The 23,067-nt window shown below is 40.2% G+C and overlaps 2 protein-coding genes across 2 annotated transcripts; one reads left to right on the top strand and one right to left on the bottom strand.

The window, feature by feature from the left end:
* The first annotated feature begins 1,674 nt into the window (after positions 1 to 1,674).
* On the top strand, positions 1,675 to 20,033 carry LOC119726133 (serine/threonine-protein phosphatase 4 catalytic subunit). The gene is made up of 10 exons (XM_038197750.1): positions 1,675 to 1,833; positions 5,257 to 5,303; positions 6,897 to 6,968; positions 7,958 to 8,060; positions 8,686 to 8,787; positions 10,797 to 10,970; positions 11,682 to 11,808; positions 13,354 to 13,543; positions 14,229 to 14,307; positions 15,147 to 20,033. The coding sequence occupies exons 2-10, from the start codon at positions 5,278 to 5,280 to the stop codon at positions 15,195 to 15,197; spliced, it is 924 nt and encodes a 307-aa protein (XP_038053678.1). The 5' UTR covers positions 1,675 to 1,833; positions 5,257 to 5,277; the 3' UTR covers positions 15,198 to 20,033.
* Positions 19,896 to 23,012, bottom strand: LOC119726857 (acidic phospholipase A2 PA4-like; the record flags this gene model as incomplete). The annotated part of the gene is made up of 2 exons (XM_038198711.1): positions 19,896 to 21,471; positions 22,633 to 23,012. Coding segments are annotated over 2 exons (603 nt in total), but the record flags the coding sequence as incomplete, so codon positions are not given.
* Positions 23,013 to 23,067: the final 55 nt, after the last annotated feature.

Below are 23,067 nucleotides of genomic sequence, written 5' to 3'. Positions count from 1 at the left end.
TGGGAAATTGCACCAAGGCAAATGATCGAAAGCACCAAGGCAAATTATGGAGGACACCAATGTACATGAGGACACCAAAAAAGCAAAATAGTACCCCACCTTGTCTGTACAATCCAAGCTAGAAGAAAAAAAAAAAAAGCAAAAAAAAAAAAAAAAAGCCGCGTGGTCGCGTCAATTCCGGAACTTTGGTCTGACCAGAGACCAAATATTTTTTTTTTTGGTCAATCTATGATGAATTAGTGAAAGATTAATAATAATATATTATACCTATATTTTGTAAATATATCCATCTTTATATTTCGCATGTACAGAAGTTCTGCTTTTCAAAATAGTCGGTCTCTGGTCAGACCGAGGTTCCGGAATTGATGCGGCGACGCGGTTTTCTTCTCTTTTTTGGGGGGTGGCTTTTTTAAGCTTGTATTGTACAGACAAGGTGGTACTATTTTGCTTTTTTGTGTCCTCATTATACATTGGTGTCCTCCACAATTTGCCTTGGTGCCCTTTACCATTTGCCTTGGTACAATTTCCCCATTCCTTGATGCTCAGTAGTGGTACAAAAATTTGAGGAGGCGCGGCAAGAGAGGGCGCTGTTGTAGCTTCCGTGTTAATTTGAAGAAAAAAAAGGTTGACGCGCATGACTAAAATCGACGCGCGCGCTGACCAGAGACCGAGTATTTTAAATTTTTTTTGGCCTTACATAAAAGCAATGGTTGTTTATTGACATTATTTACAAAGCCTCGTATGTGAAATTATTTAATTCAGTTTTGGTTTTATTTTGTTTCCACCCATGTGACTTGCTCTTGGCCAATCAAGATGATCTGTGGGCGGGGTTTACAAAACTGTTTATGTATCTCAAGCACTGCCTCTCGTACACAGACCAAAAAAATGTTAAGCATAAAAGCAGAAGTGTTGAAAAGAATATGGCTGTACTCAATATGAAGCTGTTCAGTTTGTCTGTTAAAACTTACAAATAAATCATTTGCCCCATTGCTGAAAAGGCAACAAAGATATTTCCATTTTGTCTGGACATTTATAGTGACAATTTTCAGTTAATTTTTGGAATTCAATAATATAAATGTCAGCGTTCAGTACTTAGTAAAACTCATACATTTTTGTGTATTTTCAATTTATTATGTCATTTTAATGTTATAGGCACTATACATGTAGCTGTTATCTTATGCTCAAAAATAAAATAATAAATGACACACCCCTTTTATATGGATTTAGTCTTGCATTTGAAAAAGTCCTCATTTAAAAAAATTCAGTCATGCCGAATCAGATTTTCAATTTTTTGGAAGAAAAATTACGATCCAATTTTTTTTTGGGGGGGGGGCCGGGTCAAATTAAATTATCAATAATCAAAGTACTTTGATAAAATAAACTGAAAAAACAGGAAATTTTAAGTTGTCTGATTCTTTCCAGTGTAATTTGTCATATTTTCGCACTATTCTTCATTCATTCCTTGATGTATATTAATATTAATTTCATTAGGCCTATTTAATTTATTCACGTCTGCGCAGGGCGGCTGCATAACTCGGCACACTATTTTTTATCTCAAGTAGTTCATGTCAAACGGGTGTACTAAGATCTCCGTTTGTTTCGTTACAAATGGGGGTCTTTTTGTTCTCGTTATGATAACAATAGACTTATATATGTCATCAATCCATTGCATATCTTTTATATAATTTTCTGAACTTAAAAAAACTTCGTAAGTTGTTTCATCGAACTACACGATAATAATGATAAGTCCAAAAATATTTCAATGCGTCACAAAACGAAAGGGCGCCACCATTTGATTCACACCGTGGTCGACCCAGGGGTTACGAAAAAAACGTAAGTGCTTTCAATTTTCGGTGTTAATTGTGGAGTGTATATTCACTTTTTTGTGGTCATAAACAATATATACTGCTTTAATAATTACTTAAAGACATTACTGTGTATTCTTGTGTGTTTGACTCGATTTTAAACTTTACGAAATACCTTCTCGAAATCGTGCCACGATTGAACAACTGAATTTGTGCGCGCACGTCATGCCATTACGTTGGTGTACGTGTACGTGCACTATACGTGCACGATATGGCTTGCATATTCTGCTGGGATAGGGCCGAGTGCCGGTGTGGCAGGTAATTCTGTCCCCCCTGGTAAATGTGTCCCCCCCCCCCCCCCCGGACAGATTTACCGGGTCGTGACCCAGTAAATCTGTCCGGGGGGACACTTTTACCTAGGTAAACCTGTCCCCCTCTAGGTAAATCTGTCCCCCTGCACGACGTTAAATGTGTCCCTCCCTGGTAAATGTGTCCCCGTGCAACGTCACAAGTCTAGCACCCAGACTGTATATTAGTAAAGTTATTAACTGTTGTTGCGCGGCGCCTTGCTAAATTCGGGAATGGTGCTTACGTCAAAGCACAACTCCCGTTTTGATGACGACTTCGGGAGCGAGCGATTTGCATGGTGGGCGTGCGCGCGAGTGTACCGCGCCTACGGAGGGCGCCAGGGCCGCGGCCAGGGACGGGAACAGGGCACCAGCAGCAGGCCTAGTGCGGCGCGGTGACCCGTGTCACGTCGCATATAATTTTGCCAATTCTTCGTCAATATCAGGAGCGTCAATAGCATCTAAACGTTAATTTCATTTTGCTAATCATTGATGAAGGGTTGAAAAATCTAAAAATGTATACCCTGTGCGCTGAATTCATCAATATAACAACTTATGCGTGCAAAACCAGGGGGGACAGAATTAACTGGAGGGGACAGAATTACCTGGAGGGGGACAGAATTAACGGGACAGGGGGGACACTTTTACCTAGGTAATTCTGTCCCCCCGGACACTTTTACCGGGGGACAGAATTACCGTCCACACCGGTCAACTGGTTAAACTTGTGACAAGGACAAATCGTCTATGCTAGGAAAGCTAATACATTTGTCAAATATAATTTCAACATTTGTTTGGTAATCCTTACTTTTAGGACCCCGTTCCTATAAGGTTAAAAGACTCACCAAAACAGCTGACTAAATGACACTCAAAAGTGACATTCTGATGTTTCTTGACACATTTGAACAGTTGGCAATGACACCTTCTTTAATATCAGCAGGTTTAATTTTGTAAAAAGAGGGCAGGGCTTTGATTTATGAGGGGTTAAAGACGACGATGACAAACAGAAGATATATTTAAAAAGCAAGATGGCAACTGCAAAAAAAGGCAGAAAAGTCACATTTTCTTTGAAAGTGCTTTCAAAAAATGAAAATAACAACTAACATGAGTTTATCTGAGGAAAAAAGACTGCTTTAGCCTGCAAAAGTCACTGGACAGGTACTGGACAGTCACCTGCAAAAGTCAGTTTTGAACAGAACTCGTAAAAATAGAGGTGTCCTAAAGATAAGGATTACCATTTGTTTTGATGTGGTTTTGTAGAAAAAAAACTGAAATATTTCCCAGTGAAACTTGAATTGAAAGAAACATTTTTACATCTAACATAATTCCGCCGCACCTGTCCCCAATATTCCCATACCATGGTCCCTATAACTTGTATAAAAGCTGTGTAGTGGTGTTCCCTAACGTTGCGCACTTTTACAACATTTACCCCGACTTTCCACATCAGTGTTGCCAAACTTCTTTGTTGACAAACTTCAAGTTCATTAAGTGAAATACTGGTACTTTTTAGCTGGAGTTACCCAGCCCTGAGTTTTATCATTGGGTTGTCATCTAGGGCTGGAGCTAGTTTTTCTCGTAAACGATAGTACATGTATAGGCAAAAAAATTTGGAAAATGTTCAATTTTGTCCCCGTTACACACTAATTGCAACTGCAACTCACCCCAAACTTGCCTGGAATAACCATTACACAGGTCCTTGAAGTAAAAAACGATCCACGATGAATATTCAGCCTACAATTGCAGTGAAAACAGGAGGAATAACCGCTAACCTGACAACCTTTCAGGCATGGCCAGGACCGCAATTGGTTTGTGCACACACAAAAATTGTGTACAATGAATGGCGGTCGATTAACAGGCACAGAGAGCGATCGCCGTCAACTACTCGTTTTTGCCGGCTGCGCTGGCTGTTGGCGCATGACGTCACGCGGAAGCGTAACACCCGATGACTGTTTCATGCACTAATATGAGGTTTACCACTCGCATCACTGCTTTGGTACTGGAACCGCAACCAATAGTGCATGAAACAGTCATCGGGTGTTACGCTTCCGCGTGACATCATGCGCCAACAGCCAGCGCAGCCGGCAAAAACGAGTAGTTAACAGCGATCGCTCTCTGTGCCTGTTAATCGACCGCCATTCATTGTACACATTTTTTTTTTTGTGCACAAACCAATTGCGGTCCTGGCCATGCCTGAAAGGTTGTCAAGTTAGCGGTTATTCCTCCTGTTTTCACTGCAATAGTAGGCTGAATCTTCATCGTGGATCGTTTTTTACTTCAAGGACCTGTGTAATGGTTATTCCAGGCAAGTTTGGGTTGAGTTGCAGTTGCAATTAGTGTGTAACGGGGACAAAATTGAACATTTTCCAAAATTTTTTGCCTATACTATCGTTTACGAGAAAAAATAGCTCCAGCCCTAGATGACAACCCAATGATAAAACTCAGGGCTGGGTAACTCCAGCTAGGTACTTTTACCTTATTAACGTTTCCTAGGCCTATTTAACCTCTGTGAGTATTTAAAAACGGTGGCGTCCGGAAATTGGACACAAATCGGCTGAGCGTTCCCCAACATGGCGCACTTGAATAAAGCTTGGAAAATTCCAAATTAACATTTCAGAATTTCTGTAAAGTTGATCAATTCTGATGAACCGTTATTATCTCTACTTACATGCCCAACTACAAGTTAGTCAGAAATTATTTTCGAATATTTTTGGGAAATTTTCAAAGGGTTCATTCTGCACATCAAAATGAAATAGGAAAATTATGTCAAAATAAACTTTTCTTCTAACTTTGTAATCTAATGGGTAGATAAACTCGTGATTTATGAACGGAAGTGTTCAGAATTGGATGAAATTTCTTCAGTTTAAACTTTTGCTCTAGCTTTTCGCTACCGGTGAAAAATCAAAGTGCGCCACGCTAGGGGCAGCGCAACGTTAGGGTACATCAACAATATTACCCGTCCGCAATGCATATTTTTGTTGTAATTTTTTTTCGTTAAACTTAAGGTTTCCAAATTTTAACATATCGTGCACACTTGAAATCAACATTTCAGTGCTTGTCATGAAGTAAATTGTTATGATATTTGGCTTTACATTTTCGTTTCCTTTCAGAACCACAAACAGGCTGTAAATATGGGGGACTGTAGTGATTTAGATAGGTAAGTGGAAATGGCTTCAATTTTTAGTTCGTTACTTGTAAAGGAGGCCCTCTTGTGATGCCAATGAAAGGCGTTTAACCCTAACTCCCTAGGCCTTTTTGCTAGGATGTAGCCTCAATCCTGCAAAATCCTCCAATTGGCCTTAGAGAAAAATAGCATAGCCTCAATCCTGCAAATTCCTCCATTATTTCTTGAATATGGTCCGTGGAGGGGTGACAACTGCCTGAATCCTGCAAAATCCTGCGGCAGTGACTGTCAATATGTTGAGGCTTGGCCAGTGACATCCTGGAGCAGTACGGAGGATTTCAAGCATAATCCAGGCCTATATTTATGCATGGCTGAGCAAAAACAACACAAGGTCCGGCCCAAGACCTTGACAAAGTGCATCGTACGAAATCAGTAACGCACTTTTGCCATGTAACCTCAATCCTCCAAATTCCTTCCACTTTGGCAAAGAGGATTTTGAAGGATTCAGGGCGGTTAGGGTTAAGATCATTTGCTTTTCATGCATTTTGTTCATTTCCAATAATAATAGTCACGCAAAATCCAAAGAAGAAAGTTCAAAACCCAACCCGTTAAGGGATATTACACTTGTCCAAAAAACAGTGAAAAACCATGCTCAATCTTTTGATCACAATACACGATTTTGTCTACAGCACTGTTGACAGTAACTGTTTTCATTGGTTCCATCCTTTTAGCAGGTTAAAACCCTTGACAGTTATAAACCCTAACGGCCCTGAATCCTTCAAAATCCTCTTTGCCAAAGTGGAGGAATTTGGAGGATTGAGGTTACATGGCAAAAGTGTGTTACTGATTTCGTTGGATGCACTTTGTCAAGGTCTTGGGCCGGACCTTGTGTTGTTTTTGCTCAGCCGTGCATAAATATAGGCCTGGATTATGCTTGAAATCCTCCGTACTGCTCCAGAATGTCACTGGCCAAGCCTCAACATATTTACAGTCACTGCCGCAGGATTTTGCAGGATTCAGGCAGTGGTCACCCCTCCACGGATCATATTCAAGAAATAATGGAGGAAGTTGCAGGATTGAGGCTATATGCTATTTTTCCCATGAGGCCAATTAGAGGATTTTGCAGGATTGAGGCTACATCCTAGCAAAAAGACTTAAGGAGTTCGGGTTAATTATATTTATAAACAAGTTATGAAATGCACCAATTTTAAGTGGCGCGCTCTGCTTGCAACTTTTGACCGGTGTCATTTGAAAATCGGACTCCTATCAAAATCGGACTCCTTTACCCTTCTATTGGTTGAACCCTCTCATGTGACCAGTCACCTCCTAATTATATTCTCTTCTTATACCGGTAGGCATGTGCAATACTATTAATGATTCCGTATTTTATAGGAACCTAAATTCACGCTACACCGGCACAGCACGCATTCTAGCTTCAGCTGGCAGTTGCGAATATCCGAGTATTCGGTCAAACACAGTTTTGAGTAATCAAATACTAAATTATTTGAAAATGAACAGCCCTACTTGAAGAATCTGCCTTGGCCACTATCATTTCAGCATTTTCGTGAGAATAAAGATTTTTACAATCAAGCTTACCTCTCTGTATCTTTGTTTTGTTTATGACAGACAAATAGAGCAGCTCAGAAGATGTGAAATAATCAAAGAGAGCGAGGTCAAAGCACTATGTGCCAAAGCGAGGTAAATCAGGGGTGTGAAATCTCAGCTTTAAAGCTGATTTCAGCTTTTTTTGTTTTGGATTTCAGCTTTTTTTCCTTCACTTGCTGTGTAGAAAACTAACAAAAGTATAGGAGATTTCCAAAGTTCAGCTGTTTTTACACCTTTTTCAGCTGTTTTCAGCTATTTTTTATCAGCGGTCACTCACACCCCTGGTAAATACATGTCGATCTGAAGAATGAGGCCTGTAAACCAAGGAACTAACGATTAAAAATTGAGAAAAATGTTGGGGGGGGGGAGCAATCATTCAAAAGGACTATGTGGACTTATTGAAACAATTGGAAGGAGCATTTTAGTTTATTTGTTTGTCAAATATGTCGATGTATTAACACTTCCAACCAATGGATAACTATGTACCAAGGCTGATCAGCCAATCAGTGATGCTGTACAAAAACCCCATCACAGGACAACCAACCAATGGATGATTCTGTACAAAAGCTTCTTGGAATGATCAGCCAATCAGTAGCTTGGTGTGATAAAACCATCCAATCAATGAAAGGCTGTATATCAATACCTAAGGCTGATCAGCCAATCAGTGATACTGTACAAAAACCATCACAGGACAACCAACCAATGGATTATTCTGAACAAAAGCTTCTCAGAATGATCAGCCAATCAGTAGCTTGGCACAGTAAAACCATCCCTGCAAGACTGACCAATGAGTGGTTCTGTACAATAATACCCAAAGATGGCCAGCCAATCAGTGACTGTGTGTAATAAAACCATCCCTGGACAACCAACCAATGAATCTTACCAATGCATTAAGAATGCTCAGCCAATCAGCTACTAGATACAATAAAACCATCCCTTCAAAAACCAACCAATGAGTGATTCTGTACTATAATACATAAGAACGGTCAGCCAATCAGGGACTTTGTACATTAATGCTGTCCCAGGATAACCAATCAAATACTCTGTACTATAACAGGCTTTGTTTTTTCCCTCAATTTCAGAGAGATTTTGATTGAGGAGAGCAATGTTCAAAGGGTAGACTCACCGGTCACAGTATGTGGAGACATTCACGGCCAATTTTACGATTTAAAAGAACTATTTAAGGTATGTTCTGTCTTTTACTAGAGTAGTAAACCAATTTGTTACAATGTTATTAACCCTAACCCACCTCACTCCTCCAAAATCCTCCTGGCGGTTTTGGAGGATTCTAGAGGATTGAGGATGAATGGTGATTGAAGCACATGAGGATTTTGGAGGATTGAGGATGAATGGTGAATGAAGCATGAGGATTTTGGAGGATTGAGGATGAATGCATTTTGAGGCAGGACTGTCTGATGATTTTGAAGGATTTGGTGTTGGTTATCCTTCATTTAAACACGAGTGCAAAGTTTTGGGATGAGGAGGATTTTGGAGGATTGAGGATGAATGCATTTTGAGGCAGGACTGTCTGACAATTTTGAAAAATTTAGGCGGAGTTGCACAATTTTGGAGGATTTTAAAGGATTGAGGATGGTTGTAAGCAACAAGGGCCTAGGGGGCTAGGGTTAATGTTCAATACACAAATTGTCTTTGTACTAAACCAATACTCCACAATTCCCTCTTTTTTCTGTTTTGAAATATTCATTTGGCTTTAAATTAAGATTGAATTTGTTGGGTTGGGTTAATAGTTTATGAGCGTGTATTTCATGTCTGGGAGTCATGACATGTGTCTGTGTTTTTTCCCCATTAGGTTGGTGGCGATGTCCCAGACACCAACTACCTGTTCATGGGGGACTTTGTGGACAGAGGCTTTTACAGTGTGGAAACATTTCTTCTTTTATTAGCTCTTAAGGTAAAAATTGCAAATTTTGCGTTCCTTGACGGAAGTAGAAAAACCTCCATGGTTCATTGTATTTAAGAGGTATCCATCAATGCGTATTGGTAAATGATTAGTGGTAGATAGCTGAGTTTTGTGGTATTTCTGTCAAATTAGAATTAAGTTACAAATAGCGTATGGAAATTACGTGATATTATTTTCAGAGATGCTAATCAATAACATGTACATGTACTTTTAATTGTTTCTGACTCTAATAATAATAATTATTATTACTTGGATTGGACATTTCGTCACCGTTTTCACGAAGAGCCACATATGTCAAAATTACAGTTTTTTCGATTTTGATTTTTTTTTCAATATTTTGCTTTAAAACAATGTACTTAACCATTTTGACATGTTTTTGTAAGCAAAACATCATTAATTACAAAGTTGTTGCAAAGTGGTATTTTTGGCAGTTTTAAAATATGAGAAACTTCTTTTGCGATTATCTCAAAACACTTTTTCTTCAAAATCGACATATGTGGCTCTTCGTGAAAACGGTGACGATTTGGGAGACATCCCCATTGACTTGTGCTCAACATTTTTCAAACTTCAATGTGCCCTAACCCAATATTCCCCTGTCCTTTTTCCACGAATTTCGGTATGTTTACTAATTAGACCACGAGCAACAACAAATATGGTCTAATTTGCGTCGGCAAAATTTTGCCTCTAAAGGGTGGCTGTGACATTAGGGAGACATGAAAATGTCTCCCTAATGACCGATGTCTCCCATCGTGTGAAGAAATTACGATAATGTGTCTCCTTAATAATACCATTGCACGTATAATCATAATTATTACCCTGGATTGGGCATTTTGGAGACATCCCCATAGACTTGTGCACAACATTTTTCAAACTTCAATGTTCCCTAACCCAATATTCCCTTGTCCTTTTTCCACGAATTTCGGTATGTTTACTAATCAGACCACGAGCAACAAATATAATCTAATTGCGAAGGTAAAATTTGCCTCTAAAGGGGGGCTGTGCCATTAGGGAGACAGTTATGCATCTTTTTAAAAGCCGGTGTCTCCCTATTACCAAAGAAATTATGATAAGGTGTCTCCCTAATTGTGCATTTAGTAATATAATAGTATGCATTTATGTTGCGTTTTTACACCGCAACAGGGTTTTAAAGCGCTTTACAATTATTATTTTCATTGTTTCAATGGTCGAACACTCCTGAAACCTTCTCAACTCCCTGTGGAGCATACATGTGGTAGGCAGCCATTTCGGCGCTCACAGGTACCCATTTACTCCTGGGTGGGGAGAAGCAATGAGTGACAAAGTGCCTTGCTCAAGGGCACACGCCCCATAACCCCAGGCTGGATTCGAACCCACAGCCTGCAGAATTACCCACGGACCACAAATTCAATGCTCCAGACCACAAGGCCACGACACTCCACACTGTGATAGGCCATACTGCTTTCCTATACAATTTCTTAACCCTAACAACCCTGAGCCCATCAAGCTCCAACAGCGGGTTTTGCTTGATTTTGGCAGGGTTGGTACCGAACACTGGCCAGCTGGTGTTGGACTTTGATTGACGGGGTACCAAAGGCCCAGGGAGACCCTGTTGAATTTTGTGAGGTTCGGGGCAGAAGGGCATGAGATTTGGGAACACGTTGGAGTTTGAGGGAGTTCACTGGCATTTCTTTGTGGGTATGCTCACCCACGGTCCTCAGCACAGTTTGTGGTCAAATGTGCATGTACATATTGCTTTATTTTGTTAGGTTTGGTACCATCCCTATCCAATCACTCGACAATGCATAGGCCCATCCACACCAAGTCAATCAAACTCCAACAGTTGGAGTTTGGCAGGTTTAGTACTGTTCCCCGTACAAGGCCTGTTGGAGTTTGGCAGTTTTGGTACCAGTGCTTACAGACCTGTATGCAGCTGTTGAAATTTGTTAGGTTTGGTATACTTTCTAGTGCAAGAGCCTAGGGGGTTAAGCCCTCCACTACTTGTACATGTTTTCCCTGCACAGGTACGGTACCCAGACAGGATCACGTTGATCCGGGGTAACCACGAGAGTCGACAGATCACCCAGGTCTACGGCTTCTACGACGAGTGTCTCAGGAAGTATGGCTCCATCACTGTCTGGAGATACTGCACGGAGATCTTTGACTATCTCAGCTTATCCGCTATCATTGACGGCAAAGTGAGTTCAATGATCAAAAACTAAATTGATGTCCCCAAATCTTGCAGTTTAAAGGGAAAATACAACATTTGCAAACATCAAAAAATAAAACTACGAAATCATTTTGAAATACCTTGCTGGACTGTTAGTGAATGACAGTGTAAAGTATCCTGTAAAATCATGGCACCTGGTATACATGTACTGTCATTTTCAAGAAAAATTGTATTTTTGCATCAATTTCCAACGCTGATCGGCTGATCAGCGTTGGGGAAAAAACTGGGTTTTTTTTTCAAATACTGGCCCCAGTTGACAATCGCACTTGTTTGCAATCGATTACACACCTATGAACATGTACAAGCCAGCTAGACTGGTTCCCTGACCTTACAATTTCCCCAATATATGTAAACTGCTCTGTTTCTTCTTAAATGGAGTCAGGGAACCAGACTACAGGAAAATGATTGTTTTTCTTGGTTTTTATAGCATTTTCGAACCCAAAACCTCAAAAAAGTCAGTGTAACTATATTTGCTATATATTTCCAATCCCCCAATTCCATCCATTTCTGAAAATTACAGCAAAAGGAAATGATGTATATTCCCTTAAATTGACAGTCTACTACAGAGTGAAGGTTTTGGCATGTCATAAATATTATGTACGTCAATAAGCGACTTTTCTAAAGATCGGGGACTTTCCTAAAAATCAGTTTTGCACAATTGCTGTTTCCTCATTGACAGATCTTTTGTGTGCACGGTGGTCTGTCGCCCTCTATCAACACGTTAGACCAGATCCGCGTGATTGACAGAAAGCAGGAGGTTCCCCACGACGGCCCCATGTGCGACCTCTTGTGGTCAGATCCTGAAGGTAGGATGGTAGCCTTGGTTTAAACACTGGCACTGGATGCAACAGGCAATGAGATATTGGTAAAACGTCTTGCCAAAGGACACAAACACTTTAAATCATGTCCACGTGGATGTACTGTTGGTTTGGGGTTAGCATGGAAGCTCATAGTTACCACTGTATACAACAGGCAATGAGAGAAGTAAGTTACGGTAAAATGTCTTGCTAAGCGACACAAGCACTTTAAGTAATGTCCGCATGGATGGTACTGTTGGTTTGGGATTAGCATACAGCTCACGGTTACCACTGTGTACAACCGGCAGTGAGAGAAGTAAGTTACGGTAAAATGTCTTGCTAAGGGACACAAGCACTTTCAATAAGGTATCTGAGGATGGATGGAAGTGCATGTTTAGGGTAAGCCTGCAGCTCCCAATAACTGCCACTGTATACAACAGGCGACGAGGAAAGTAAATTATGGTAAAATGTCTTGCTAAGGGACACAAGCACTTTTGATTGTGACCCAATGATGGTAGTGCATGTTTAGGGTAAGCATGCAGCTCACATTAACTACCACTGTATACGGCAGACAATAAAAGTAAATTATGGCAAAATGTCTTGCTAAGGGACACAAGCACTTCAAAAAGTGACCCCTTGGATTGTAGTATATGTTTAGGGTAAGCATGCAACTCACAATCGCTACCACTGTGTACAATGGTCAATGAGAGAAGTATTTCATGGTAAAATGTATTGCTAAGGGACACAAGCACTTTCAACTGTGTCCCCTAGGATGGAAGTGCAGGGTAAGCATGCAAATCGCAATCACTGGCACTTGATGCAACGGGCCATAAGAGAATTGATTATGGTAAAGTGTATTGCCCATGGACACAAGCATTCCATGTCCCCTGACGCGGTTTAAACTAAAATCTACGTTACTGTACGATTGAGCACAGTACTCCTTAAAGGTATAGCCCATCATTTGTAATTTGTGCATTTTGTTCGTTTGAAGCAACAAAAGTGCTCAAAATCTAAAGAAGGGTGCTGAACAACTAACCTGATGAAGTTTCAGCTCAGCTTCAGCTGTATATTTCGAGAAAAACAACATTCTAGGATCTCGATTTCAAATCAAAAGTTGCTGAATCATGTTTTGAATTGGGCTTGAATTCAGCGTCCGAGACACGTTCTCACTGCCGATTGCAGCTACGCGATGTGGCACACCCATCCGACGAATTATAGCAACCACGTGCGCGTGTGCGTCGTGTCAACGCCTGCGCGCTTCGCCGAATGAAAAAAACGAACTACTAACGAAAATTTCCAACGGTGCTTCTTAAGATGCACTGTTGGAAAGGCCTTCTTTTGTTGATTTCTTCAAAATGACAGCTTGCCAGAAAGAATAATTTCGCAGGGAGTTTAATCCCCTTACTATCTTTCAACCAAGTATGTTTTTCAACAGTAATTACGCCAGTTACTTTTTGGATAGCTGCAAATGATGGACTCTGGCTTTAATGTCTAAAAACACAATTATGAACTCTCACATGCTTCCCTGGTGACCATATCTGTGACCACACTCAGATACCCAAGGCTGGGGGGTCAGTCCGCGGGGCGCCGGCTACCTCTTCGGCAGCGACGTGGTGCAGCAGTTCAACACAGTCAACAACATCGACATGATCTGCCGGGCGCATCAACTGGTCATCGAGGGCTACAAGTGGCACTTCAACGAGACCGTGCTGACAGTGTGGTCCGCACCCAACTACTGCTATAGGTGAGGCCCCCTTGAACTGAGTATGACCGTTACAACAAAATATACTTTGGGCAAATATTTATTCATCGAACTGTATGAAATACTAACACAACCTTTTTGGTTTAACCCTAACTCTGTAGGCATTTTTGCTCCGATGCAACCTCAATCCTGCAAAATCCTCAAACTTCCTCCATTTAGAAATTGCACACGGCCTCAATCCTCCAAAATCATCCCTTATTTCTTGAATGTGGTCCTTGGAGGGGTGACCACAACCTCAATCTTGAAAAATTCTCCAGCAATCGGTGTCAATATGTTGAGGCAGAGCCAGTGACATCCTGGAGCAGTGCGGAGGATTTCGAGTATAATCTAGGCTTAAATGTATGCACGGCTGAGCATAAACAACACCAGGTCCGGCCCAAGACCTTGACATAGTGCATCCTCCAAAATCAGCCACACGTTTTGGCCAGATAGGCCTCATTCTTGCAAAATCCTCCATTTTGCAAAGAGGATTTTGGAGGATTTGGGAATGTTAAATACACCACTGAGCTTGCTGGAATCAGTTGGTCGGATCAAAATCTGAAACACCTTTAGCACGGGTACAGCAAATAGTTGCGTTCAGTATTTTTGTTGATTTTGTTTTTGTTTTTGGCCAACATGTTATTTATGAGCTTCTTTTCCTGCTCATGTGGTATCTCACTTGTTTCAGATGCGGCAACGTAGCGGCAATTCTGGAACTAGACGAGCACCTCCAAAGAGACTTCACAATATTCGAGGCAGCCCCACAGGTGAGCATTCCATCAAAATCCAACATGCCCCCTAAAAACCAATCAAAGCAATTTGCAAGATTTTGTTGGGTTATGATGGATCCGGCCATTGACACTGATTGTTGCGACCCTGGAAACCAGTCAGATTAAAGTTTGTATTGCTTTTGATTGATTCAGGACTGTTGCATGTTCAGTAAGCCATATTATCGGAATTGAGTATTTGATTTTTGTTGGATTATAATGGATCCAGCACTGATGGCTTATAGCACTTTACCATCTTGACCATTGATAACAAGTGTTCCTGACCCTCGAAACCAGTCTGATCACATTGCTTGATTGTACATATTGCTTTTGATTGATTCGGGACTGTTGCATGTTCAGTATACCATTATCAGAATCAAGTTGTGGATTTTGTTTGATTATGATGGATCCAGCACTTTTTTTTGAGTCGGCTTAGCCATTGAAAGCCTGTCCCTTTGTTTGTTGGTTTTTGTTGGGTTCAGGACTATTTGCTTAGGTATTATACCATTGTCAGTGTGGTGTTTGGTACCAGCTTAAGACTTTGTGGAAATTCATCAAACGTAAACAGTTGTTTTCTGAGTTTGTATTGATTCATTTTGGTTCAGAACTACATGTATTAGACCGTGCATGACCTTCTTAAAGCCACAGATGCCCATAATTCAGCTGAATTTGTTGGTATTTGATTGCTTTTGTTACAAGTACTTCCTCATCATTACCATTGATGCTCCAATTGAGATTGTTGATATCCATCAATTTCCAACAACCGATTTTGTCAGTTTTGTGACGACTTTTAAAAAAATTTACAAGCCTGAATTTTTTTGCTGTGTTTCCCTGAACAGGAGATAAGAGGGATGCCAGCCAAGAAGCCAGTACCAGACTATTTTTTATAAGGGCCTTACATAGACAGTTGACACAGCACAGAACACGGGGAACCCTACGAGGTATGACACCACTTGATCACTGGTCGATTAGAACTCTATAGTGTCTCGACAGCAACCAATCGGTGACCTCCAACTAAACAGCTAGGGAGAATCAACCAATCAGAGACCTTGTACTGCAATCCCCCTGGACAACTGACCAATGATTGACTTTGTACAAAGACAACCCCATGATGATTAACCAATCAGTGAACATGTACAATAACACCATTCTAGGACAAGAACCAATGAAATGACTCCATACACTGCCATCCCTAGACACCAACCAATCAGAGACTCTGTACAATAAAGCCAAAGGACAACCAACCAATCAGTGATTTCGTATGATAAGACAAACTGACAACTGACAAAATGAATTCCTATGTAAAAAAAAAAATCCTAAAATTATTTTACCAATGAATATGAGGAATTTTTCATAAGAAGATGACTTTGTTTGCACATCAAATTGACATACATCTTTAAAAAAAATAGTGTGATTACCAAAAAAAACAAACTTGTAATTTTTAGAGTGAGTACCCAGAAAATTAACTACTTTTTCAGATTTCAGTAAATTACATTTATCCTTTCCAAAGATATGTTAATTTCCTAGGTAGACCACAATTCAAATGTAATTTATAACAGAAAAAAGAATTGTTGTAGTAACTTCATTTTGTTGATTTTTATTTTATTAACTTGTATTCTACTGCTTGTTGTGGTCACACGTTCACCCTAACCCCTAGGTTGATTTAAAAGGAACCTTCCTCATCCTTACAAATTCCAACACAATAAATTTGGACCGAACAAAAAATGGTAAATTTGGAGAAGTAGTTGAAACATAGTTAGGTTTTATGTGCACATAAACAGTTTTCTGTTTCTGTAAAGCATAATCAGTGTACTAGTACAGTACTCATCCTAACAGATTCCAACAAACCCTGGTGTTGGAGTTTGATTGGATGGGGATCGTTAGGTCAAACTTGCGATATTTTAAAGAATGTGTGTAGTCTTTGTATAAGGCTGGATTTGTCTTTGTTTTTTTAGTCTCATGCAGCCGTTTCCTGAAAAGTGTGGTAAAGCCGTTGCAGTGGTAGAGATGGCTATGAACAAGAGGGATCAAATCAAATCTTGGGAAATTAGGCAATGCTATCCAGAAAAATCCCAAGCATTCCTCATGCGCTCATGTATTGGAGGTGTGCTCAGATTTTCCTGGGTAGCACTGCCGACATTCCCAAGACTAGCTTTGGTCCATCTTGTTGATAATGACCTCTACTGTCATAAAGGCTTTTTAGTGTAATTATCGGGGACGAACTGTAGAAAAATGAAACAAATTCCGTCTTCAGCCAAGACTACAATGTGTGCAGCAGTTTTCTTAAACTTGTTATGTATGTCGTTGATGGTCGATACTAAGGTAAGGTGTGTTCTGGCAGGAAAACAAAACCAATTTTAATTTTATTTTTTTTTAATTGACAGAGAAACTTTTCAATTTCTCTCTTGGACTTTAAAATTAATCTTGTTAGTTTTGAATAAAAGTGATATCTGTGGATTCATGAACGCGAAAATTAGAGCTATGGAGTGCCACACCTAAAAATGAGGAAGTGAAATTTTGGAAAGATTTAGGGTCCTATTCGTTGGAAACTCCTCTTCCCCTATTACGTGGTGATCCTACCACATTTACGGTTTTTTTACCAGGATATCATTACAGTTTTTTATAGAGCTAAAATTCAGTATTGTGTGCTGCTATTTTTTTTTTTTTTTTTTCAATTTTATTTTTTAGAAATATAGTTCCCAACAAAAAAGTTAGAAGTGTGTGAGAATTGAACCCCGAATCTGCCAAATTTAACTCAAAAAGCTGCATTATGTATGGGAAGTATAAGAAGTCATGAAAAACTGGGGGGGGGGTAGTTTTGGGTTTAAAACTCTGATCTTTTAAAATTTGGTTTGAAATCAGTTATTCGGTTTGGAATTTTGCAGAACCCTGATGTTCGAAAACAACCTTCACAAAATATTATCTTCCATTTTTGTGTGACAAAAGTTAAAATACAACAACTGGTACGTCCCCTGATTTGCTCCATGTTCTGTGATAGCAACTGCATTCACTCGCTGGCGGTCTTTTTCATTTAAGAATAGCCTCTGGAGTGTTTTTGTAAAGGTTCAGCGGTCATTGAATCCTGCAAACTATACCCAGTTATTGTGGAGGGCATTTCATGCGGCACCTCACTCGTCACTTTTTTTGTTGGTATGACTATGAGCTTGATGAAAGCTTCCGGTGAAATTGGATAACCGTTTACTCAGTTTGGAAACAAATTGCATAACCGGATTTTGAAATATCTGATTTCTCTCACCACTCATGTTTTTTTTGTAACCACGTACTTGTAGGTTTTTTTTTATTTGACTAGCATGTGATGGGCGTAGCTCAAGTGTCACAGTCTGTGAGGGTTTCTTTCCCTCTCTGTGGGCGTGTCAAGGTCACAGGTCATTGCATAAATTAATGCTGACTAGGAATTCTGCAGTATTACAATTGTTACTCCAGTGTAACTGTCACCATGAATATTCTAATCAGTCACAGAAAAGTTTAATTTGAAGTACTCCTTACACCGGAAGTAAATGGAACAGTCCAATAAGCCCCGCCCACTGCGCACGGCTGTGATTGGTCGAAACGTTATTGGGTGGAGCTTAATAGATCTTTGACTCTAAATTGTGTTATAGCGAAAAAGAAAAATTTGCCATTATCGATGGGTGTCGTAAAAAAAAAAGTAGCAGGCAAAACAACATTTTTTTTCTGAAGAAACTGAATTGTTTCTTGTACAAAAATGTTACCACGAGATGATAGTGTTTCTTTACCCTTGACAGGATTTTTGTTCTGTGTGATTTGGGCCTTCTGTTTAAAAGTTACGGCAAAGCTTGTAAAGACTGTCCAATTCTGTTTGGACCACTTTCTTCACCTTGGTATGTGAATGCCTTTCATTGGATACGAAGTGGCCCAACTTGGAATTCAAGTCCTTTCATTTAATTAGCTGTATTTCTGGACTGGGGTGTCCAATTGAGATGGGATAAAGACCATTGTGTAGAGTATTTACTACACCTTCAGACTCTATAGATAAGTTTTGCAAAAAGAGAGTGTTAGTATTTTTAATATTTAGGGATTGACTGCTACATTTTTTTGAGACGCCCTACACCCTACATTACTTGTAGTGTTACTCATACAGTTTCATTTTCATTGTCATATGCCTAATTGATTTCATTTTCATTGTCATATGCCCAATTGATTTCATTGTCATTGTCATATGCCCAATTGATTTCATTGTCATTGTCATCTGCCCAATTGAACTAAACTTTTGGGTTTTAACCGAAAGTGGCGATGTAAATGGATTTTAAAGTGTGGATTCTCCTAAATTCCATGTGTTGGCATTATCACATTATTTGAAATCCATTTGTTTGGAAGACCCCAATATTTTAATCGTTGAATCGTTAGTTTAAAACTTGAGTTGAGCTGAGTTTGCACACTGAAGTTGAAACAAGCTGTTATGGGGACATAACAAAATGCGAAATGTTTAACAATCTCGTCGAGTGCAAGAAGTTGCTAAATTTGTCATCAGTCATTTTGAAAAATTCTGATCGACTAGTGGTTTCTTCGAGTTCAACCTAAAAATTCTGTTGATTCGCGAATGAAATTTCCCAACAATACCTGCTTTTTAAAAAATTTCTGTTTGTGCATTCAGACTTTTTGTTGAATGAATTTTGACTGCAAGTTTACGATTGAATTTTTGCGAACAATTGTGAAGAAGTAGCACTGAGATATGAATGTTGCAGGCATTAATGCCATTAAGAAACAAACAAAAACACAATTTTAAGATTGGTTGTTTTTAATGTTTAGGAATGGGACATTGTCAACGCGGCCTAGATTTGTGAGGTTTTGTTTTTTATTAAGAGAGTCGTGTAGACGCTGAATGAGTTGTTTTTTCCTCCTTTCCTGCTCTTGAGAGATCAGGACGATAGTTCTAAATGGCTAGCCATTTCTAGATGTGAACCTTTGTGATGTTTTTAAGAAACCAGTACTTATGTAGTCTTTTAAATGGTCAGTTACCCCTGGTACCTTTGTCTGTAAACAGAGAAACACATTGGATGAAGTCTTGGTACAAGACAGGGTCCAAACTCTGAAACCACAGTAGACTTGGCTCAAGGCTGACACTTTTTTCCCCTAAAGCAGCCGGTCTCTGACAAGTGCGGGGAACTTTGGCAGCGCTACCCAGGAAATTCAGAGCATACCTCACACGTGTGCGTTAGCTTGAATACAGAGCATGTGGTGTATGCTGGGAATTTTCGGGTAGCACTGCCAAAATTCCCAAGGCTGGATGTGATTCAAGCTTTACTACATGTACTTGACTGGCTGTATCAGGGGAATAACATCCAAATTCAGTCTCCGACAAAGACTACTAAAGCCATGTCGAAAATGGGTTTTATAATCGGTGGCTTTGGCTATTCTTATGCATACCGTCACTATGGAGTCTATGGACAGGCCAGTCATTCTGGGGGGTTTTGGTAATCAGCAAAAAGAACAATGTTGCGTCAAGAGGTCTAGCACCAAGACTTCATTAATGATTTGAAACATATAAAAAGGCCAGCAACATGGCGTCTGCTTTTTAATTAATAAACAAAAAAGGAAAGGTAAACCCTTAGTTCAATGACAAGTGATTTTTATGTATTTTTGTTTTCTCTTTTACTAAAATAGTTAACGATATAAAAACAAAAGTCGATTACCACCTGTGTATCATTGATATTAAATTAACAATTACTAAACTTGAACTTGAAAAATGAATTTGTAAATATGATTATTCTTTTAATGTTTTACTTGTATTATGTACATGTGTATCTGTGCAGTCTGTTTAGACTATCCAATGGCTGCCAATTGTTAGGGTTCAACTACTGTATTTGTTCAACACAGAACACTCTTCTTTGGATCGCTTCAAAGTTTTAATTCTCAGACCCTTCATCCAAAAAATTATAACTTTTTTGGACAATAACCCCTCCCCTCCTTCCCCTACCATGCCCCCACCCAACTACTCTTTGCATGGTTTGCTTATAAAAGGAATTTCGAATCTTGAGAAATATTCCCCCAAATCTTGGAAATTTTGTGAGTTGTAACTTTTCCCTTCCCTCATTATCTCGCCTACGTTGATGGTCAGTAGCTTACTTAGGAAACAGAAGAGAAGTTATATTTTGTGGTAAATCTGAGAATGAATTTGAATTAAAGAAGAGAGTAAATTTATGTATTATGTACATGTATTTTTTGAGTACATGATTAATGATGATGCATGAATGTAGTATCCAGACGCCACTTCTTTGGTTGTGTACAAAGTTTATGGAGAGTCATGAACATGGATCGGAGTCATAAAGTATTTCCTTACAAAATTGGAAATGTTTCTCAGTCCCTGATTTATGTCTTTTCAACATTTTTGCGATGTAAGGCCTTCATTGACATGATACATAATGGAAAAAAAGTGGCGTCAGGATGCAACATTCTTTGCATGATGATAACCACCATATGATAGGGGACGCTGTTCACCCACAATATTGGACTGGACACCATCTGACACTAAGTGGCGCTCTTCATGATGACATTATTTGGTTGAACTCGTACGTATCTTTGCCGAATAGTTCTATTAGTTGATTTTGTTTCTCTCCATACAAATAATGAATAGCGGTGGGTGGTATTGTATTTGGTACATGTGTTCTTGTTAATGTACAATACAAATTCATTGTGTTACGGCTAGGCTATTAATATTCGAAAGTATGAAATAATGACGGATCCATTAGGCCCCGCCCTCTCACGTGTCCAACAGAAGGCACCTCTCCAATCCCACACTGCGCGTTCTAGACGCGCACGTCATATGCAGATGTGCACATGTACATAAATAAGAGCCGTGAGTGGTCAAAACATCGAAGGGCGGGGCTTAGAAGTGGATCGGTGACATGTACTAACAAGCTACATAACATGTTAACCCCGGTTTTTATTCCCGAGCCGGTGAATTAGTCGTCGTACTGCTCGCCGTTGAAGTGTCTGTTCGTGCCCACCACCGCCGTCCGCTCCAGTGGCCCGTACTCCCGGCAGAGACCGTACCAGTATCGCCGCACGCATCGCGCGGTCAGCTCGTCCGATAACTCGAAGCATGAAGGGCGGAGAGTGTCGAAAAAGAACTGGCCCACCTCGGTCGCAACGGTGGTGTCGGCTGCTCGAAGACACAGGCGGAAACTGGGACGCAAAAAAAGAGAGAAGAGAATGAGACGAAGTTATTCAAAAATGATATCACAGGTAATTTTCATTTTCCTTACAGTTATTTTTTTTCAAATTATCTGAATGCGTTAAGTTTTGAATTCTTCAGACAGTAATACTATGAAGGCCTAGTTTATGTTGTTCTGACGATGTTGCCGCAGGATATTTTTTTTTCACTCGTACCCCCGCCTCACGCAAAATCTATCCAATGAGAGCTTGAATGACGTCAGCCCTTACCAGCGTCCTGTTTGCAGGGCGGGGGGGGGGGGGGGGGGGGGGGGTACGAGCGAAGATATTTTTATAAATAATATGTGAATATTTCAATAGCTATGTTGTTCCTTATTCTGACTGGAATTTGCAATAAATTCCAAGATATAAAAAAAAAGATTCTAATAATCCATATCTATATTTTAGAAATATTATTTTGATTATTGTATTTTATCTAAGTATTTAGAAAAGAAAAAAAAATGCTATTTGTCCTAAGACTGTTCCTGATAGTCTTGATAGGTCGACCTCCAGCATTGGTTTTTGCCGTTGGCACCGACATAATTTCGAAAACGACCACGAACTTCGAACTATTACATACTCGTACTCGACACGTGTAGCTGCGCGTGTTAAAGTGGCACTGCGTCCTGAAATCCCCGAACATTTCATGCTTTGGATAGTAATGTTTACTTATCCTCCTTGAAACATCTGGTAGAAAGGAAACCAACCCAATGTCTCACCGCTCCCGAGAAAAGACGTAAAAAAAGCCCGGTTGTCTACATCGGACACGACGGAGTCATGCGCTGGACGGTGTACGCATACGTTTTTCCTGTCGTTTTATTTCAATGTACGATACACGTTGTGTGTCACATAAATATTACACAAAGCATTGCAACAATGCACAAACTTTACTTTACGAGTGATAGAATAGAAATTACCTGATGGTGTGTAAAGGTGGCAAACCTGAGAAAGTTTCTCAGATAATCGGTCTCGTAAGCAATTTTGTAGTTGAGTACAAGTTCGGTCAACAAATAAAGTAAATGAATGGTTTCTCATTTGAATATATTATGACTAAATTTGAGACTGAAGAACTTGCAGTGGACTAGTAAAGACATGTGATGGACTTGTGAGGATTCGGGAGGACTAATGATTTACCTTTCATCGCAACTGCACAAGTTGACGGTGTAAGGAACAAAGTTGAACAGTCCGTATCCCCACGATAAGCCGGCGATCTTTTCAGGGCAGTGGTCGTGGTCCCGGCAGCAAATGTCGGTCTCTCGGTGAACACCGAGGTCGGTGTAGTTATCAGCAGTGTCTCCAACCCCGCACCACACTGTACCGTCCACGATGAAAGCTGCCCGCTTGCTCCTAGTGCCGTGGACCAGCCTCTGGTCGTAACCGCGGACGTTGATCCGCTCGGACTCGACCAGTTGCGGGGTCCCTGCCGAATCTCCGCGGGCGTTCCGCGTCGATTCCCCCCGTCGCTCCCCGGACGTCCCCGGTGCGCGTTGGTACGGTCCAAGCCCGGTGTCACGGTCTCACTTCTCCGGCGTGCTAGCTTCTCCAAAAGGGAAATTTCGCTTCAACACG

Source organism: Patiria miniata, unplaced genomic scaffold (assembly GCF_015706575.1).
Source record: "Patiria miniata isolate m_02_andy unplaced genomic scaffold, ASM1570657v1 HiC_scaffold_2, whole genome shotgun sequence".
NCBI classification, from domain to species: Eukaryota; Metazoa; Echinodermata; class Asteroidea; order Valvatida; family Asterinidae; genus Patiria; species Patiria miniata.
Note: the sequence above shows the minus strand (reverse complement) of the source record. Positions and strands in the feature narration are given on the sequence as shown.